Source organism: Python bivittatus, unplaced genomic scaffold (assembly GCF_059951505.1).
Source record: "Python bivittatus isolate LINGU-HERP-01145 unplaced genomic scaffold, Pbiv_v1 ctg000310_np1212, whole genome shotgun sequence".
Classification (NCBI taxonomy): domain Eukaryota; kingdom Metazoa; phylum Chordata; class Lepidosauria; order Squamata; family Pythonidae; genus Python; species Python bivittatus.
In genome coordinates, this window is record NW_028277054.1 from 6047570 (window position 1) to 6067334 (window position 19765).

At 47.0% G+C, this 19765-nt stretch overlaps 1 protein-coding gene across 1 annotated transcript; it reads right to left on the minus strand.

Moving 5' to 3' along the window:
• Positions 1 to 603: 603 nt before the first annotated feature.
• On the minus strand, positions 604 to 19644 carry LOC103067266 (protein BTG3-like). Its single transcript, XM_007437772.4, has 5 exons — positions 19584 to 19644; positions 10256 to 10450; positions 5721 to 5858; positions 5312 to 5504; positions 604 to 2356 (listed from the first exon to the last, which is right to left on the minus strand). Exons 2-5 carry the CDS (start codon positions 10426 to 10428, stop codon positions 2171 to 2173), a joined length of 690 nt encoding a protein of 229 aa, XP_007437834.2. The 5' UTR covers positions 10429 to 10450; positions 19584 to 19644; the 3' UTR covers positions 604 to 2170.
• Positions 19645 to 19765: the final 121 nt, after the last annotated feature.

Consider the following 19765-nt stretch of genomic DNA (forward strand, 5'->3'; position numbering starts at 1 on the left):
GCTGAATCGAATGGACCTGCAGTCAACCTTGTGATAACAACTTGCTCTGTTAGAAGTAAGCAGCCTCCCCTGGTGGCGTTTGGCGGAATTGCAGTTAGTAGACAGTAGTCTACCAGCTTTTGTAATTGGAAGCACTGGACCACCTTTTTTTTATGATCCTAGCTGTGTTTATTTTATTTCTTAGCTCAGTATATATGCAATATATACTTGATGCAACAGCTGGAACTCCCTCCTCTTCTTGCAAAGTGATTTTTAAAACCTACGCCAGAAGCAGAAATCCAACACAACAGCTTTTTCTAGTGTGGAAACAAGTTAAAAAGTTGAGGTGCAAATTTAGGGATGCACAGCTCAGACAGTCTCCAAATTCAGCACCCCAAACATTTTCCAAGATCCATAAATGCTCCTGTTCTGCTCTCCCTTTCTTACCTGATTTCTCCCAAATTATCTTGCCCCCCCCCATCCTCGTTTTTAAGGCAAAAATAATATTTTTATCCCTGACCTTCAGAATCAAAACTTGGTTGAAAGGGAAGGGAGCCTCATTTTCATTTTATCAGATCACCTAAATCGACATCACAAAACAGACAGCCTCCATCTATCATTTATTATTCACTGTTTATTATTTTTAATACTTCATTTTGAAAGTTTTATAGAAAAAAGTATTTTAAAAAAGCAAAATACATTGTATCAATGGTGCATAAAAACAAGCTGCAGGTAATATATTATTTACACAATTGCATTCTGTCTATAAATTAAAAAAAGGTCCCTGATTGTTATTTACAAGATACATATTAATTATCATTAATAATAACACTTTGCCCATCATTGTCAATTCAGACAAGCTCCAAATATTTTAATAATAATAATAATAATTAAACTGTTCCCCACTCATCCCCCTTTTAACAACATCCCTTGAGGTAGGTAAGTATTATTTCTGCAGCTGTGTATAGAACTTGTCCATCCTTTGCAAGCACAGAAATTGCTTTCAGGCATAAAACTGGTCATCTTAAAAATCTCAGCTCCCCCCTTTTTTTCCCTATAGTTTCTAGCCCTTAAGTTGCAAGAATAGTACTTGAAAATGTAGAAATAAGAGTTGAAAGCCAAAGGCGAGGATGGCTAAGCAACATATAACAAGAGCGCACGATGCTAAAACTTTTTAGTCCCATCATTAGCAAACAGGATTAGCATGTTTGTTTCTCAAAAATGGCAGTACCGTGACTCCCTAAAACAATAAATTAATTTCTGCTAGTCACCATGAATAAAGCAAATGATTTCATCGGGATTAGAGTTGGCCCTAAAAGGAATTATCAATCATTACTTTTAAATGTGCATCTCAACTTTTACTGGGCAAATGTGCGCCGGCGGTTCCACAGGCAAAGTCAAGAAGACAGGCTACCATGAAGTCTGACAGAGCTCAACTTTGCTTGTGCAAAGCCAGTCGAGTTTAAACCACCACTACAGGGAAAACAGGTTTTGACCTCCCTGCAAGGAGGCTGCTGGTGAGTCCCCCCCACCCCCCCAAGGTTCCTGATCTGCAGTTTGAGAAGCCCTGAGTTAGCATATGGAAGGGGGCGATGAAACCGCGATCGCCCTCCCTGCTGATAGCAGCAAAAAGTTAAGTTATCCTTTTTAAAATCTCACAGGACACACCCACATAATTTAGTAATTATTAGCTAGGTTTTGCAGAAGCAGTAAATACCTTAAGCAAAGTTGGCTGGGCACAGGAGCCTGTTGACCTCGTTTTTCTTTCCCCACGTGTTCTTTCAGTCTCCAAATCAAAATATTTTCCCATCCCCGTTCCCCTCTGCTTTCTGCGCCAACTCCTAGATCTCATTCCCCTGCCAGTGTAACACAGGGCAAACCCAGGTCTCCAGTTTGATCCCTACATTGAAGTGCTAAATAATATACCATGATAATGCTACAGTTGTTTGGCACCATAGAAACAAGGCAGTACCACCCCCATCCTTCAGCCTAGGGGTGAGGTAAAGATGGTAACTCTGGGCAATGCCCCACCCGAGGAGAATTTCCAAGAGTTAGCAATCACCTGAAAGAGAATATAACAGTGGCTTTCTTCCCAGAACAAAAGGTCCCAACGTCAGTGTAAACAAGGCCAAACTCTCGATAGAGCTTAAGGTGCTGAGAGACCAAGGGTTTCCCTCAACCTCCTTCAGCTTCAGGCTTTGGAGGCCCGCTTGGTAAGGCGTTTCAGGAGATTCGGGTTGGGTTTCCGGGGCACAGATGATTTCGAGGGGACGTCGACATAGTAGAACGTGAGAGGCTGGTAGGCTGGGATGTAGCTGACCACATTTTGAGGGCATGGGACCCACAGAGGAGCTGGAATGTAGAAATACTGGGCAGCCTAGAAGGAGGGACAGAGAAGGCGGTTAAAAGAAGGAGAACACAAGACCCAGATCTTTGAGCTTCCCAGATCTGGAAGCTCAAAGACGCACAATCCATAAGGACTTTCACGAAGAATTGGTGAGCCCAACTCAGCCCACTGGGACAACCTGAATCAAATCAAGCCTAGTGTAATAATTAAGATAATGCCCTTCAGGGTGAGTTGGGCTCAGCTCCCAGTGTTTGCATCCATGGAGTTTTTCTTGGAGACAATGTGGAAGTGGTTTGCCATCAACTCCCACCAATGGCTACTTCTTTCAACTTCCCAGTTCAGCCTACAGCCCTGGAATTTCCTAGTGATCCCCTATCAAAATACTAACCAGGTCCAACCTGGCTTAACTTTCAGCTAGCTAGGTAACTATGGAGTAAGCCAGAGTCAGATCCCTGTTCCAACTATTTATATAGTCGCCCATCTCACACAAGGTGACTCTGGGTGGCGTACAACAATTATAAAAACAACTACATATAAAAAACAGTAAAAACACACAAAACAGGAGGGGATAAAATTAATAAGGGAGCCATCGTAAAATCTCCCCAGTCCCCTGGGTGCCCCAGGCCTGATCACATAACCAGGTCTTGAGGGACTTAGGGAATGGTAAAAGGGATGGGGCTAATCTCATTTCCGGGGGGAGAAGATTCCACAAGGTGGGCGCCACAGCAGAGAAGCCTGGCCTCCTGGGACCTGCCAAATGTAATTCTCTGGCAGACGGGATCCACAGCATGCCTCCTCTACCAGATCTGATGGGATGGGCAGATGTAATCGGGGAGAGGCGGTCTCTCAGGCAACCCAGCCCCATGCCGTGAAGGGCTTTAACGGTCAAAACCAGCACCTTGATTTGGACGTGGAAGGAAACTGGCAACCAGTGCAGCTCGTGAAGCAGAGGTGTAATGTCTACCACCCTAGGGGCATACATAACTGCCCGTGCCACTGCATTTTGCACCAGTTGAAGCTTCCAGATACTCTTCAAGGGAAGTCCCATGTAGAGCGCATTACAGAAATCCAAACGGGAGGTGACCAGGGCATGAGTGACAGTGATTAAGAATGGGTGTAACTGGCACACAACACGAAGCTGGGCAAAGGCTCTCCTAGCCACGACTGCCACCTGCTCTTTGAGCAGGAGTCGTGAGTCCAGGAGGACCCCCAGATTGCGCACAGGGTCTGTCTGGGGCAGTGCAACCCCATTCAGTACCAAAGATGGCATAACTCTAGCACCAGAAGGCCCCAGAACCCACAGCCACTCAGTCTTGCCAGGGTTCAGCTGAAGCCTGTTGTTCCCCATCCAGACCCCCACAGCCCCCAGGATAAGACATTCACAGCATTGCTTAATTCGCCAGGGGCAGAGATGTATAATTGGGTATCATCAGCGTACTGATGATACCTCACCCCAGGGTGACAGATGAGCTCACCTAGTGACCTCATGTAGATGTTAAATAGGAGGGGGGAGAGCAGCGAACCCTGTGGCACCCCACATAACAGGGGCCGAGAGCGGGATCTCTCCTCCCCAACCACCACCAACTGGAATCGGCCCTGGAGGAAGGAGGTGATCCAGCACACACCGTGCCACCCATCTCCAATCCTCTGAGCTGATCCAGAAGGATACCATGGTCGATGGTATTGAAAGCCACTGAGAGGCCAAGTAGGGCAAAGATGGATGCATAACTCCCATCCCGCCCTCGCCAGAGATCATTCAAAAGCATGATCAATGCTGTTTCCATCCCATACCCAGGCCTGAATCCTGACTGACAGGGATCCAGATAGTCCGCTTCATCCAAGGTCCTCTGAAGCTGTTGCGCAACCATCTTCTCAATCACCTTCCTCAAAAAGGGGAGGTTAGATACTGGACGAAAATTGTCCAGTATAGTGAGGTCTAGCAATGGCCTCTTGAGGAGGGGGTGAACCAAGGCCTCCTTAAGAGGTGAGGAACAACCCCCTCACTCAAAAATGCATTAACCATCGCTAGAACGCACTTGCACAACACCCCCTGGGCTGCTTTCACAAGCCAGGAGGGGCATGGATCGAAAGAGCAGGTGGCTGAGCTCACAGCTCCAAGGTCCACTTCCTCAGGTCCAACAGGTTCAAACTGTTCCCAGATAACAGGGCGAGACTCCTCCCTAGGCACCTCCACTGGACCTGCAATAAAGCCAGCGTCCAACTGAGAACGAATCCGGGCAATTTTATCCAGCAGATGCCGAGAAAATTCCTCCGCACGTCCCTGCAGAAAGTTCTCCAAGCCATCCTTCCCCGGAGGGCTCATGTCACCAGAAACAGGGCTGCGGGGCAGCTATTTGCGGACGCAATAAGAGGGGAGGAGTAATGATGCTTCGCCGCCCTTATCGCCACTAAGTAGGCATGAATAGCCGCTCTAACTCGTGTTTGGTCGAGTTCATCCCTTGTCAAGCGCCAGCGATGCTCTAGACATCTCTTCTCTCGCTTCCTCTCCCTTAGCTCTTCCGTAAACCACGGAGAGCGCTGGGATCCCCGAGAGGAGAGAGGTTGCATGGGCACGATCCGATCCAAAGCCTCAGCCACCCCTTTATTCCAAGCGGCTACCAAGGCTTCAGATGGACCATGCAGCAGACCAGCAGGAACAACCCGCATCTCCCTATGGAACCCACCCGGGCCCATAAGTCGCCGGGGGCTGTTGATATATTCACTCTCTCCATGCCTGTGGTTTGTATGCATTTTAATTTTTATAATTAATAAATTACTAAATTAATTATTATATTTTAAATCATATTGTTTTATATTCTTATAACGGTTGTATTTATAAGACTGTTGTTTTGGTTTGATTGTTATACGCCACCCTGAGTCACTTGTGAGATGGGCGGCTATATAAATTTGATGGATGGGTGGATAGATGAATGGATGGATGAATAAATAAATCCAGCTCCCGACATTGTCCTTGCAGTCTCTCACCTGTTTGGGGCTGTTTTTCCCATCTGGAGTTTTGCCCAGATCTGTTGTCTTAGAAAACCTGGCCAGGCTTTCATCCTCTGAATTCTCTGAGGGGGATTCTGAGTGATAGTCTGATGTTTCTGGCTCTGGCGTTGATTTCCCACTGGGGTTCTCTTCTTTCTTCACGCTGAAGTACCGGTTGTTCTCACCAAGCCTGGAGGAGCAGATGGGATAGGAGACTTCAGCGTGTTAAGGGCCTCTATCCATGTGGGTTCTCAACAGGCTGAAACTCAATAGGTGCTCTCACTTTTGGGGTTGGCTGGTTGATTTGTTAAGCAAGAGATCCAAGTTAGTAACCCCTTTTCTGGTGCCTCCAGGAGATGACCACGAGGTATATTTGAAACAGAACGATTGAGCCTAAGATACTGACCTGCAGCAAACTTCCCCAGGATCAATCCAGATGGAAATTTCACGGGGCAGTGCTAATTCCGAATAATCCAGACCACAGGCCATGCACGCCTTTAGGAGTGAATCATCAACGTGGTGCTTCCGATTGATCCGGATGCATCTGGGAAGAAGGAAAACAAAGATTCAGAAAAGGCTTCGTTAAAATGTAAAGCAAGTCGGATTCCCGGTACAGCCGGTGGTTGAAAGGGAAAAACCATATCACAAAACAAAGAAACAAAAACCCATGTGGTTTGCATTGTTCACTTTTATTCTGTTGGTTTTCTAAGAATTCACCCTTCCACCAAAGAGGGTGGTGTGAATAAATGATCCTCCTCCCTCCAACATTTGGCACAAGCCACAATTATATCACAGATGCCATGACATCACTGTGCAAATTGATATCATGATGATATGATGTCATGATGCACATGATGTCAGTCACTCTTCCTCTGCCCCCTGCTGTCTGCCTGCCCCACCAAATGCTCATGCCTAAAAGGAAACTCAGCCAAAACACCTTATCTAAGGATGACGTGTCTTCTGGCTGAAAAGACATTTGAATGGAGCTAAGGGTGCAAACAGATGTCTTGGGTCAGACCAACTGTCTAGTTAGTTCAGCATCTAAATCAGTGTTTCTCAACCTTGGGAGCTTTAAGATGCGGGGACTTCAACCCCCAGAATTCCCCAGCCAGCTGGGGAATTCTGGGAGTTGAAGTCCCCGCATCTTCAAGTTCCCAAGATTGAGAAACACTGATCTAAATTTTTGCCATGGCCAAGCAGATGTCTATGAAAACTCCACATGTAAGACATGAGACTAGGAGCGCTCCACCACTCATATTCCCCGTTGTCCAGAATTTGCCCATATTGGGCCACACAACCATCATAATTAACATGCCCAAAAGCTTTTTCCTTTAATTGTTCATCCCTCTGCAAGCAGTCCAGACTGGTGGCCATTCCCTACATCGTGTGATGGCAAACCTGATTGTTCACTCTTGTTCTCGGTGGACCAAGAGAACATTTGCTGCCTTTTAAGACCCAGGCTCAAAGTATCTAGCTGGCGTTTTGGAGAGGTGTCATTGCAATGAAGCTGGGAGGTGCGGCTTCGCACATTCACTTTGGGACCAACCCTGCCACCACCATTCCTTGAAAGCTCAAGGACAACAAAATCATATTGATGAAAGCAGAACCTCCCGTGAGTAAAACTGTGGTGCGGCAAGTTCCAGGCGGGATGTAGCAAACAAAAATTGCGGTGTGAACTGCGTGCTAACAATCGCCTGAGCAGCCAAACTAGTATGCAAACGGTGCCAATCAGTTACACAAATAGTCTCGAGATGCACAATACAGTTATGCCACAGCTCGCTCTGCAAACAAATGACTCCATAAAAAAGGCACTCATTGGTTGCTTCATAGTATACTTAAACGGCTGGGGGTGGGGGCAGAGACGTGGAAGCACACCAAGGCAGAGCTTTCGTTGCTGACCTCCACCATTTTTTTCTATTTTATTTTAAATGGGAACTTTAAAATATCCAAGTCCTTAGGACTCGTCATTCAACAGGCAGATTTAATATTTCGTGTAATGCCTCTGCTATATACTAAGTGCAGAAGCTCCTTTGCCTCTCTTTTCAAGGGAGATGGGCGGCCATATAGATACGATGAATAAATAAATAAAATAAATAAGATAATATGCAGCAGGATGGCCTGAAAGATGCACGTAGCAGCTCACCCTTTCGAAAGATTGTGGCTGATTCTTCAGACTATCTCTCGACCTGAAGCAGGCTGAAATCACACCAACCCAATTCAGGCATGCTGCCACCACCTTTCTTAGATGGTGGGGAGACCCAAATGAGGACATCCAGGTTCACTCAACAGTGCTGACCCCAAACTAAACATAGAATCATAGGGTTGGAAGGGACCTTGGAAGTCTTCTAGTCCAAGCATGCCAGATTAGAGCTCTGAGTGATGGGTGAACCCCTGTCTGCAGAAGAGCCCTCAATGGCTTGTTTCCACTCCCAACTGAAAAGACAAACCAGGAGAAACAGCGGCCCAATACACGGACATTCTGTTCATATCTTCTCAACACGACGCCAGTTCCCCCGTAAATCCAGATAGAGTTAGAAAGAGGATCAAAGGAATCAAGGAGGCCATGGCTTAACATATCTGCTGATAAATGTGGCTAAACTACACACATATCCAGTTTGTAAGATTTTGTAACTAACTCCTTTTCCTTTACAGTAACCCTGATGGGTGAGACTTTGAGAGACCCGCTCTTCTTGGTTACTGTTCAACAGTAGCCTACTTTTGTGGGGAAAACTGCCTTGAATCCTAGACTTTACCTTACAGCCTGGACGGAACCAAATGTTGATGCAAATATTATTAAAAGCCTGCTAAGCTGCTAGCGGAAGCTTAGAGGCTGCTTTTGGCCTTAAAAAAAAAAAAACCTGAAGACAGCTGCTTGGATGACCCTTCAGATAAACGGAAGTTTCAACATCTTCCTGTCACAACCAGGGTAAGTGTAACAAGAAGAAAAAAATCAGCAACCACTTCCATTTCCTCCATTTCAGCACACCACAATCCTGTTGACCGACAAAGGCTGTGAAATCACACTGCATCTTGGCTAACCGTGTGAACCAAGAAACCCCACCAAAGCTCCAAAATCACTCCGGTGTTTGCAGCGGGCCCCGTTTTCAATGCAAGTGTCATAGAATAGGGTGTCCCTGGGTTAAGAACACCCGGTTTAAGGATGACCCGTAGTTAAGAACGGAGCCTATTGTAGCAAAATTCGAGTTAAATACACAACGATTCGAGTTCATTACACAATCCTAGTTCTACAGTATTATACAATCATACTGTTCCGGCTTGCCTACAAATTCGACTTAAGGACAGACCTTGGGAACAGAACTTGTTCTTAAAGTGAGGACTACCTGTACCAGTTTTCCTATCTTACATCGTGGTTGGCAACAATTAGGGAGAAAACGTGACACCCCTTGGAAGGCTGAGATTGTCAGATCAAAGATAAGTGTGATACTTCTTTGTTATTGGAGTCTGTTTGCTTTTTTTTAAAGCTCTTCCATTTCGCTGTATGTTTTAAACTTTCCTGACCTCATTATGCAAATCCCTAATAATTATCTACTGGTTTCTTTGCAAGGCGGGACAGAGTGTTTAATGTTTCTCTCATAAGCAAAAATTGTATTTCCTCTGAAGGACAAACATAAGCCTATAACCTTGATAATCCACCACTACTGCAAACTGAATGTTGTTCAGTTAAAAATGTGGCTGGTTGTTTTGGTACTTTCTTAAAAAAAAAAAAAAAAGATTTAGGTCGCCTTGGCTTCAGATGTGTGCACCGGCTTCCGCAGTGCAGGCTTGAGCTTTTGAGGTCTCCATAAAAGTAATGCTAGAGAGTTGACAAGAGTTGAAAATAACTTAAACTGAACGGGAAGCGTTACAGCACCAGGCTTTGGGTGACAGCGGAATGATTAGTCTGCCTCTGAACATGTGCAGACGGCTTGGCTGGCCCTGGAGATTCTCCTTCTATGCACAGCATTGGAACATGTTGCACTATAGAGCAGTGTTTTTCAACCTTGGCCACTTTAAGAGGTGTGGATTTCAACTCCCAGAATTCCCCAGCCAGCATGGCTGGCTGGGGAATTCTGGGAGTTGAAGTCCACACCTCTTAAAGTGGCCAAGGTTGAAAAACATTGGTCTAATGTGTACGCTGTGTACACTTGCCAGGGGTTCTTCTTTGGTATAAAAATTCTGAGAATCCACTAAACTGCAAAGTTTCATGGGGAAGCTAATTCATGAATCAAATTATAAGAGGAAAACAGTTAATGGTGATTTCTACCTTTCCCACGAAATCCTTCCTCTCTCAAGTCTTCCAAACCACCTCGTCAGTTCCTCTACTGAAGCCTACTCGGGCTTTGTCCAAATGACGCCCCTCCAGATTCTGGCAGGAAACGATGGGAACCAGAGTCCCACACATCTGGTTGGGGTCATCTCTAAGCCATAAACCACAGCGGCTCAGTGTTTCTCAACCTTGCCCGCTTTAAGCTGTGTGGACTTCAACTCCCAGAATTCCCCAGCCAGCAGGGCTGGCTGGGGAATTCTGGAAGTTGAAGTCCATATCTCTTAAAGTGGCCAAAGTTAAGAAACACTGTTTTATAGGCTATCCTAAGAAAGCATAGGATCTCATCCATAGCTCTTCAGCTACAGCAGCTGAATTATCAGGAAGGGCAGAGGCAAACCGTGTGTCCGACCCGCCACGAAGCTGCAGTGCAAACGACGTGAATGATAACATCTGTGTCACTTCCACCACCATGTCACAACGCCCACGGTGCCCCCGAGTCTCTCTTGCCCACCCACGAGAAAGGGGGTCAAGATGAAGCCAGCTTCCCGGAGCTAAAACCGTGCACAGGCGTGACCACCCATCCACCGCCTCCAGGAACAGAAGAGAGAAACTTCTGCTCCCCGATCTCAGCCCGTCTTCCCTTCCCCAGCCCAGCCCACCCACCCCTCGCTTACCTATAAGCCTGTCCTTTCAGGGGGTTATCCGGGTACCAGTGCTGATGAAAACGGTCGCAGAGGATCCCAGCCAGGCACTCGCCGAAGCGCTCTACCTGCTCCCCGTCCAGCTTCTTGTGACGGTTCACCAGCCGAGCGATGAACCGGGCTCCTGTTTCAACCTCCTCTTTCATGCTGAGTCCTGCGTCGGGCGTCCTGGGGAGGGGGGAACACAATCCCATTCAGAGCTCAGAGCTCTGCCGAAAGGAGGGGAGGGCACCCCCCGCAGTTCCAGCAGCCCCGGGGTGCTCCCTGGGGCCAGGCTCAGCCGGAGATAGCAACCCAGTTCCGCTCGACGCGAGCGAGTCCTTTGTTTGGGGGTTGCGACACCGGTGCAGAGAAAGGTGAGTCGGAGTTGTGAGCGAGGAGGAGTGACTCACGGAGGAAGGGGAAGAGAGATTGCCAGGCTGTTGCATCAGGACGCGCCAAGGAGGCAGCAACGGGGTCACACTGAGGCCCTCACACGCGTATATGCATTAGCAAAGGAGAGCAGCCAACTTGGCTGGCCCAGGGTCACTCAGAGGCCATCTAGCCCAGCCCATGCGAGGCAAAAAAGGAAGATCAGTAGGATTAATGGCTGGTGTAACGTGGTCTGCTCTAGCCCTTTGCTCCTTCCTATTGGGGATTGATTTGTGGACCCCTTTCTGTCCCCCCTCGCCCCTGCCAAACTGGCTGTGAGCAGTGAAACCCCTCTACGTCACTGTTTCTCAACCTTGGCAGCTTTAAGATGTGTGGACTTCAATTCCCAGGATTCCCCAGCCAGCCATGCTGGCTGGGGAATCCTGGGAGTTGAAGTCCACACATCTTAAAGCTGCCAAGGTTGAGAAACACTGGTCTACGTTTTAAAAAGACATCTAAATGTAAATACAAATCTAACAAATACAATGAAATAACAATAAGTAATTGAGTCAAGATATGCAATATATAACAGACATTAACCAATCCATCTTTGGGAAGAAGAATGATGGTTAAAGGCCTTAATGTGTTACTGAATCATATTTCTAAAGTATGGAATTTGTCACTTCATGAAAAGCTTTAACTCCATCAAGGCTCGAGAGGATCCTTTTTTAATAATTGGAAATAAACTGACTCTCCTGATTCTAAGGAACAGATCCAGGATGTGAATCTGTTATCCGTATTTCTGAAAAATCTTTTCTAAGATGAAGCAATCTGTTCCTGTACGGTCTAAATTTAATAAGCTTACAGTTTGAATTACTTTTATCTTGCTATCTATAGCTATTATATGGATCTCTTTTCTTACAGTAATTAGTTTTTTGTGGGGGGGGGTCACTGTGTATTTTTAATTGCCGTAATATAATCAGGTTTACTTTCTTCACTGTACAATCGCTAGCTTTTATTTCTCTTCTGTTAGGGCTGTAGTTTTCTGTATTTCACTAACAAATGGAGCTTCCAACCAAATTTCGATATAGATATGGATCAACAATACATCCTTGGCCGCAGAAAGAACATTGCTAAATTCAGCAACAAATCTGCAAAAGTGAATCAAAAGGATAATGGGGGGACTTGACCAAGTAACATAACAGATTTTCATGGTTGCAATCTTCTCTTATGCACCCTCCAGGTAGAAAAGCTGGCAATAGAGATACAGTTTTTGTAGAGGATGGCAAGGATATTTCCAGCTATAAAAGACGCCTTAAAGAGGTTGATATCATGAACATTTTCAGTCCCACCGTGTATTTTCCATGGTGCTCTCTCTGTCTCTCCATTCTTCAAAGGAAACCTTATTTGTTAAATTTATATCCAGCCTTTCCTTCCCAGATATCAAGGCTGTGTATAGAGCACTCCCATTTCCCCCCTAACAACCCTGCAAGGTTGAAACTCAACCAGCCTAACTCACTCAGGGAACTTCCATGGCAGAGAATAGCTTTAGCACTGCACTCCCCAATCTTACTCCCACATAACCACCAGACCACATTGGCTGGGTTCACATAATTCACTGAACCTTAAACCCAGGTCAGTTGCTGTGCTCCCTTTGAGTTTGCTATACTCAAAATGAACATACAACATTCCAGTATAACAAAGCTGGGACTGGACCACAAACTACCCAATCCTATTTTAGCCTAGTGCAGGTTTTCTCAACCTTGCCACTTTAAGAGGTATGGACTTCAACTTCCAGAATTCCCCAGCCAGCATGGCTGGCTGGGGAATTCTGGGAGTTGAAGTCCACACCTCTTAAAGTGGCCAAGGTTGAAAAACACTGGTCTAGCTTGAGATCATCTGTTAAGCTGAAGCCCAGCCTGATAGGTTGAGCTAACTACACAATTCGAAGCTCCCACCAGTTTTTCAAAAGTGGAACCCTGAATTGTCACTTTTAACTCATTTATTTACATTTTTTTTAGCCTCCCACTCCAGTGGACTCTGGAGATCAAAGGAGAGACGAAATGGGATGCCCTATGTTTCATTTCAAAATCAATCCTATCCAGTTCAGTTTAGGTTTTGCACTCTGTTTGGGGGAGGGTGGCTTCAGGCTTTTGTTGGTTGGGTGTTGCCCAGGATCACACAAAGAAGGGACTGGCGTGCAGCTTGTACTCAGGCAGACACAAACAGCCCCAGCCCTAGATAAGAAGACTCCGTCCGTCTAGTCACAGGACTTTATGAACAAACTCTTCTCGGTGGAACAGCTCCGTTTCCTGGAACGGCTTGTTTCAGCAAAGTCCCTGCTAGCGAAGGAACACAGATGCACACCCACAACGGTTGCAACATCAGAGGCTGAGCTTGAAACAGGCAAGAAAGCAAAACAAAGGGAGAAAACAGGGTTGTGTGTTTGTCTACAAGCGCCAAGCACGTGTGCTCTGCTTACCTCCTGACATCAGCCCAGGCAGGCATTGTGTGTCTGTTTGTACACACACACGCCCTTCCCATAAGCAATGACCTTTCTACCTGAGATAGTGTGTGCTATACAAGGGATTTACAAGTCATTCTTGCAGAAAGCTCGCTCCCTGCCACCTTCCAGGGAAACATGGATGTCCCAAAATGAGGGTAATATGGGTCAGGGTTGCACCCACTCATATCTCTGCCCATCGCTGTCCCCAAAGCAATGTTTCAGTCCAAGGTCTTCTGTAAAATCTGGCAAAGAGATCGTTGGCTCCCAAACCCCACCCCAGCCCATTACTAGAACCTCTGTACGTGTCATTTACTACAGCAATGTTTTTCAACCTTGGGAACTTTACGATGTGTGGATTTCAACTCCTACTATTCCCCAGCCAGCATGAGAGTCTTCCCCAACCTAATGTCCTCTGGATGAGTTGGGCCTCAACTCCCATCATCCCCAGCAAAGAGACCAAACTGGCCTATAAAAAAGAGCAAATGAAGAATAGAAAAGAGACATGGCAAGGCAAAGCATTACATGGCCAGTACACACACACACACAAAAAACTAGCAGGCAAAGCAGATAACAACAAGACCTGGCAATGGCTAAGAGCAGGACAGTTGAAGAAAGAGACAGGGGGGCTAATTCTGCCTGCACAAGACCAAGCCTTAAGAACAAATGCATACGAAGCCAGAATTGAGAAGACAGCAACAGATAGCAAATGCCACCACTGCACAGAAGCTGAAGAAACAGGGGACCGCCTAGTTAGCTGCTGCAAGAAGATCGCACAGACTGACTACAAACAACGGCACGACAAAGTACCAACAATGGTGCATTGGAAGATCTGCAAGAAATACCATTTGCCTGCAAGCAAGAACTGGTGGAACCACAAAACAAACACAGTAATAGAAAATGAAGACGCTAAAGTGCTCTGGGACTTTAGAATTCAAACAGACAAGCACCTGCCACACAACACCCCAGACTTAGCAACTGTTGATAAGAAAGACAAAGAAGTCTGGATAGTGGACATTGCGATGCCTGGAGACAGCAGAATAGGAGAGAAAGGACTGGAGAAAATCACAATATACAAAGACCTGCAAATAGAAGTAGAACGACAAAGCAAAGATAATACCAACAGTAATAGGCCCCTTGGGCACAATCCCAAAACATCTGGAGCACCACATGAAGACCATCAGCATTGACAAAATCACCACCAGTCAACTGCAAAAGGCAGCTTTACTTGGAACAGCTTGGAATAGATGATATCTTTCAGACCATCGAACAACATCTGCCTACCCCAGGTCCTTGGGAAGGACTCAATAGGTGGATAAAAATGCCAAATCCAGTCTAAAACATCTGGCTGATTGTGCTACCAATCCTAATAATAAAACAATCGATCAATAATAGACAACACAACCCTCTTGCAACAGGGATGTAAAAACCACCCCTTTTGCAGCCCCCAGAAACTTCCCAGATGGAGCAGGGCCAAAAACCTCGTCCCTATTTGGGGGGGATTTTAGGACACCCAGTGGAATTCACTTTTTTTTCATCTTTTAGTCCCAGTGCTGCCCACAAGCCGTGGCATATACCCACTCCCACCTTACAGATGGGCCAGGAATCTGGTCCCTGACCATCTCACCAGAGAGGGGCCACCCTTTGCTCAGGGACTCCAGGCTGACCCCCATGTGCTGCACATGACAACCAAGTAGCCTGGAAAATACCCCCCTCCCAGGGACAGTTGGCAGCCCTGCCAGGTAAAAGAAAAAGGAACCCAGCTACTGTACAGCCGCCAGATTAAGCCAATTCCCAAGTGCCCAAACAGCCTGAAGCAACTAATTGGAAAGGAATGTCAGTCTCACAGGGTGTTCCCACCCAGTCACAAGACTGGCTAACTGCCATTACCGCAGCCGGCTAGTCTAGCTCACCTGGAGCTTTCCCTGTCTCAAAAAGACAGGTGAAGGGAGACCCAGATACCACCACAAGAACAGAGCCCCTTCCTTGGAGCTGCAGGGAATTCTCCATAGATCCCTCATTTTGAAAGTGGGAGGGTAAGGGGACAGAGAATATTTAATTCTAGGTAGTACCTGCTGGATCTCCAAAAATTGAGATTAACAGCCACCCTCCCCACATTTCAAACTCCTCTCTCTCTCTCTCTCCACCCACCCACCCACCCACCCATCCATCCATCCATCCATCCATCCATCCATCCATCCATCCATCTCTCCAAACTAACAGATGTTTAGACATCTATAGATGTTTAGATATCTACAGTGGGCTACAAAGTACCCACGTGACCGGAATCCGGGAAATGTCTTGCCAAGCAGGTTTTGAAATAAGAACAGGGGGAAAAGCCCAAATGTTTTTACCAGAGGCAGAACAGGAGCACAGACCCTCCTCTCAATTAATGTCAAGCCCAAGCAAGGAAGGAGAGAGGTTCTAAACGAACAAACCTGAGTTTGCTGTGAAAATCTATTTCTAATGCAACAGATTGGATAAACATCTACATGGGTGACTAAGCCAGTCAGGAATCCGGGACCCCCCTCCCCAATACTGGCCAATTGTTTCAGTCCAACCAAGTGGAGATTTATCCACTGGGAATTTAACATTATATATGTGACGCTGGCATTCAGATGTTGCTGTGCTTTCCAGTTGGATTTATGAGACCCCAACAAATGCTTGAGGTGGGAGAAGGGAGTTGTAGTTGAAAGGGCTCTAAGACAATTGTCCCCTAGTTAGAGCACAGATTTATAGCGGCTTTTATTAAGACTAACACATTTATTAACACATAATAACCCCAACATTTTGTTAGCTTTTCTGCAAAAATACCACGTGTTTCCCCTCTGAACATTTGCCCATCATTTCTCCCCATGGGAATTTCTTCTCTCTCCTATTTCCCTCTTGGACTTTTAGTTCCTTCTTCAACTTTAGTTTCTTTGGACTGTCCTCTTGCTTCATTAACTTTTCCTTTCTATCTATAATCCCAGTGATAATAAAGCTTATTCTCAGGACACTCCAAGGCTCCTTGCCAAGATTTTGGGGTAGGGAAGGAGCAAGAGAAGCAGTAATGCAGCAACATGATACCTGGGAAATCCTCAGTCCAAACCCCATCTTTCACACACACACACACACACACACAGAAAAATCACTAGATTGCAGATTTCACACAACCTACTACTAACTTAACTCAAGTTAACAAAACATAACTGCTGTATCTAACTAGCATGCAATGCTCTTTGCATCCAAATTCTGGGGTCTCCTTGCAAGACACTGTTTTATTAGGCTTGGCTTCAGCTTAACAGATGATAGAAATTTAGCCATTGTGCTTTAGGGCTTAAGAGATGAACTCAACCAGTTGTGATTCAATCAACAAACTGGTTCACAGAGTATGGCTTAACAGGATATGCAAAGCCTGCTTAATTTTCAGAATGCTATTTCTGTTTGAACATTCTTCCTTGGCTGGTGTCTTGGTTAGAATTTTGTTGTGAAGTCTATCTGTTCAGTTTTGAAGCTCCCTTTGTGCTAATTGCTGTATCTCAGTTAACTTTCCTGGCAAGCTTAGGGAAAGATTCTAGTCAAACTCAGTTAGAACCCCTTGTACATCCTGAATTTAGTTCTCAGGTCAGCACTCTTAGGATCCCAGTACAAATGGTCAACCTACTGACATAGTTGGGTTAGTTTGAAAAAAGGATGTATTTCTTTGTATGACACAATGATGTTTACATGTTCAGAGCCAAGCTTCATGCGATAAACAAACATGCCAGTCCATTCCTCTGTTAAAATTCAAAGTCCTAAAGTGCAGTTTCAAGATGGGATAAGGAATCGATCAAAGGAATGGAACCTCCAGGTTCAGAAGTAGCATACCTTTAAACCCTGGAGGCTAAAAACAAGCCCTCCAGCTTATGGGCAGCCCCCAGGGGCCATCATTAAATTACAGAGTGATGCAGTAAGGACATTTTTCGGGAAACCAAGCCAATTGCACTCCAATCGAGCACATGACCTGAAGAACTGGCTGGAAATGAAAGAGAAGAGAGGAGGGGGAAAAAGGAGAGAGGGAAGGGAAGGGAAGAGAAGAGAAGGAAGTGTTTACTAATAATGTTCCTTGCAAAGAGAGGGAGTGACGGGGGCGGCCCTCAACAATCACCCTATGGTCAGGCGTGGATAAAGTCAGGCTTCAATACAGATAAAGACTTCGGAAGTTACGGGCAGTTTCATCAGCTTTTGGGAAGACCAGGGTGTGTGTGTGTGTGTGTATACGCATGTGTGTGCATGCAAGGGCAGGAGAGGATAAGCATCAGTGGGGGGGGGGGAGGACGTGGTAAGTGCAAGGGCCGACTGGCACTCAGCAGGGAAGTGGGCATAGCAATGGGGACATATTAAGGGTGGAGGAGGACAGGACGGACCAAAGCATTTAGGAGTGATGAATTCCATACAGGGAAGAAAAAAAACCAAAACCTGGGGCCAACCTTTCTTGGGTCAGTTCAAGATCTCACATTTGCATTTATGCCATGGGGTTAGCTTGGTTAATTATGAGTTTCTTTTTATCTTTTTGTGACTTTGCCTCTTCGCGGTTTTTTTTTTCCCTGCCAAGAAACTGGATGAACTCAGAAACATGATGATGTTAATTTGGGAACCAGAGGCATAGATTATGGGAATGCGACTTCCCTGACTTCCCTCCCTCTCTGCGGGTGTTCAGGCGTGCATACAGACACACACAAAACTCATGGCACCTTCAAAATGGTTTGATCTGATAAGGCTGTCTGCACATGATCCCAGACTGGGACGTTTCAAGATGTGCTATGCTGTTAGTCTGTACAGTTTTTAGGGCCACTTCCTCCCTGAAGATGTTTAATTTCTTACACTATCATCCAGCCGTTGCTGGGATGAGAGAACTATGGCAAAAGCAGCTTTTCTAGCCTCGTAACAATCCTTGGGTGATGCTATATCAGTGTTTTTCAAACCTGGCAACTTTAAGATGGGTGGACTTCAAGAGGTCCATCCATCTTAAAGTTGCCAGGTTTGAAAAACACAGATATATTCTTCCTTCCCCTCCCCACCCAGCAGCAAGTGACGGATTTGACTAGAAACCAGCGTATATGGATCCTAACCCAGTGCACTTCCCCACAGCAAATGATCCTATGGCTTACTCAATTAACCCAATTTTCCTATGGCTTATTCAGTTAACCCAATTAACACACAAAACCTGATTTAGGGGCTTGCATCACACCTGACACCCCAAGCAATGAACCACAAAAAGATGGCTTAACAACGGCTGGATTCCCACCATGTGATGAACACCGGTTAGCCAAACTCCCTTTTACCCTGGATTGGTAGGCTGTGTGAGCCCAACTCCTGAACTGCAAATTCAAACCATAAGGACTGTTTTCATTGGGGATGCCAAGCTAAAACGTGGTTTATTCATTTGGGGTGCAGCATGCTTGAGGGCAATGTCTGGGTTACAAGGATGGTGGGAGAGAATGGGGGCCTCATGCAGGCCAGTAATTGTTCAGCTGGGTGGGGGTGGAAATACCCATCCTCCCTCCACTCTTGTCCTTGAGAAAGGATGGGGGGGGGGCACCATGAGAAGCCTTGCCCTACCCCCCATCAAAAGCAGGCTTTAGCATCAGAAACTATGGGGCAGATCAGTTCTTTTCCTTAACTAAACATAGGGCTGAATCCATGAAAACAGAATCCCAAAATGTGTCTATTTCACACACACACCCAAATATTCCAGATTTGCCCAGACATCTCCTTTTCCACTCGGTCCTCGAGGAGCACGGCATGCAGCGCGAAGGGGGCCCAAACGAACACTTCCCCTCCCTCCGCGGCCCGCCACTTCCTCAGACGAGCCCCCGGCCTCGCCACGCAGCGCCCCCCATCCCAACCGGCTCTCCCATGCTGCTGGCCGTGGGAATAAGTCAGCGCTGCGTCCCAGGCTCCCTGCAGCGGGCGTCGGGCTGGGGACGGGAGAAAAGGGAAGGAGTTCAGAGTGGCTAAACTTGGGGTCGGGGAGGGAGCAGGGACGGCGGGCGTGAGCGGAGCGGAGGGTCCCGAGGCGGGCGGAGGGAGCGCAGGGACGCCGCGGGAAACGTGTCCGGGAGACGCTGGACTCCTCGGGACAAACCCGGGCGGCCGGACACGCGGGAACGGCTCGGGAAGGGGGCAGAGACGCCTCCGTCCCACCACTCGTGTCCCTCCTCCTCCTCCTCCTCCTCGCCAGTCCCCCGTCCCCCATCGGACTCTCCACGTGGCTGAGACGGGGAAGCATCTTCGTTAAGAATCACGAAGCTCCCACGGGGAGGGGGATCCAATCCATCCGGTAGAGCAGAACCGAGGTTCAAGCCCCGATTTCCCACCCGCCCCGACCAAAAGCAAAGCCCGGAAAATAACCCGAGCCCTTCCCCAGCCCGCCCCGGCTCCCCCCGCTGCATTCCGGCCCCGCGTGCCCGCTCTTTGCCCTACCTTCCGCGGCAACGTGGGATTCCGCCCGCCACGCGGTCCTCCGCTTGAGCTCTCAAGATCGCCTCTGATTCACCAGAGGCGGCCCGCAGCAGCTGGCAAAGGGAGTCCCCGCCCCCGTCTCGCGCGCCAGACACGTCACTCGCCATATAAGGAATTCCTGGCCGCGTGGGAATTTCCAAGGA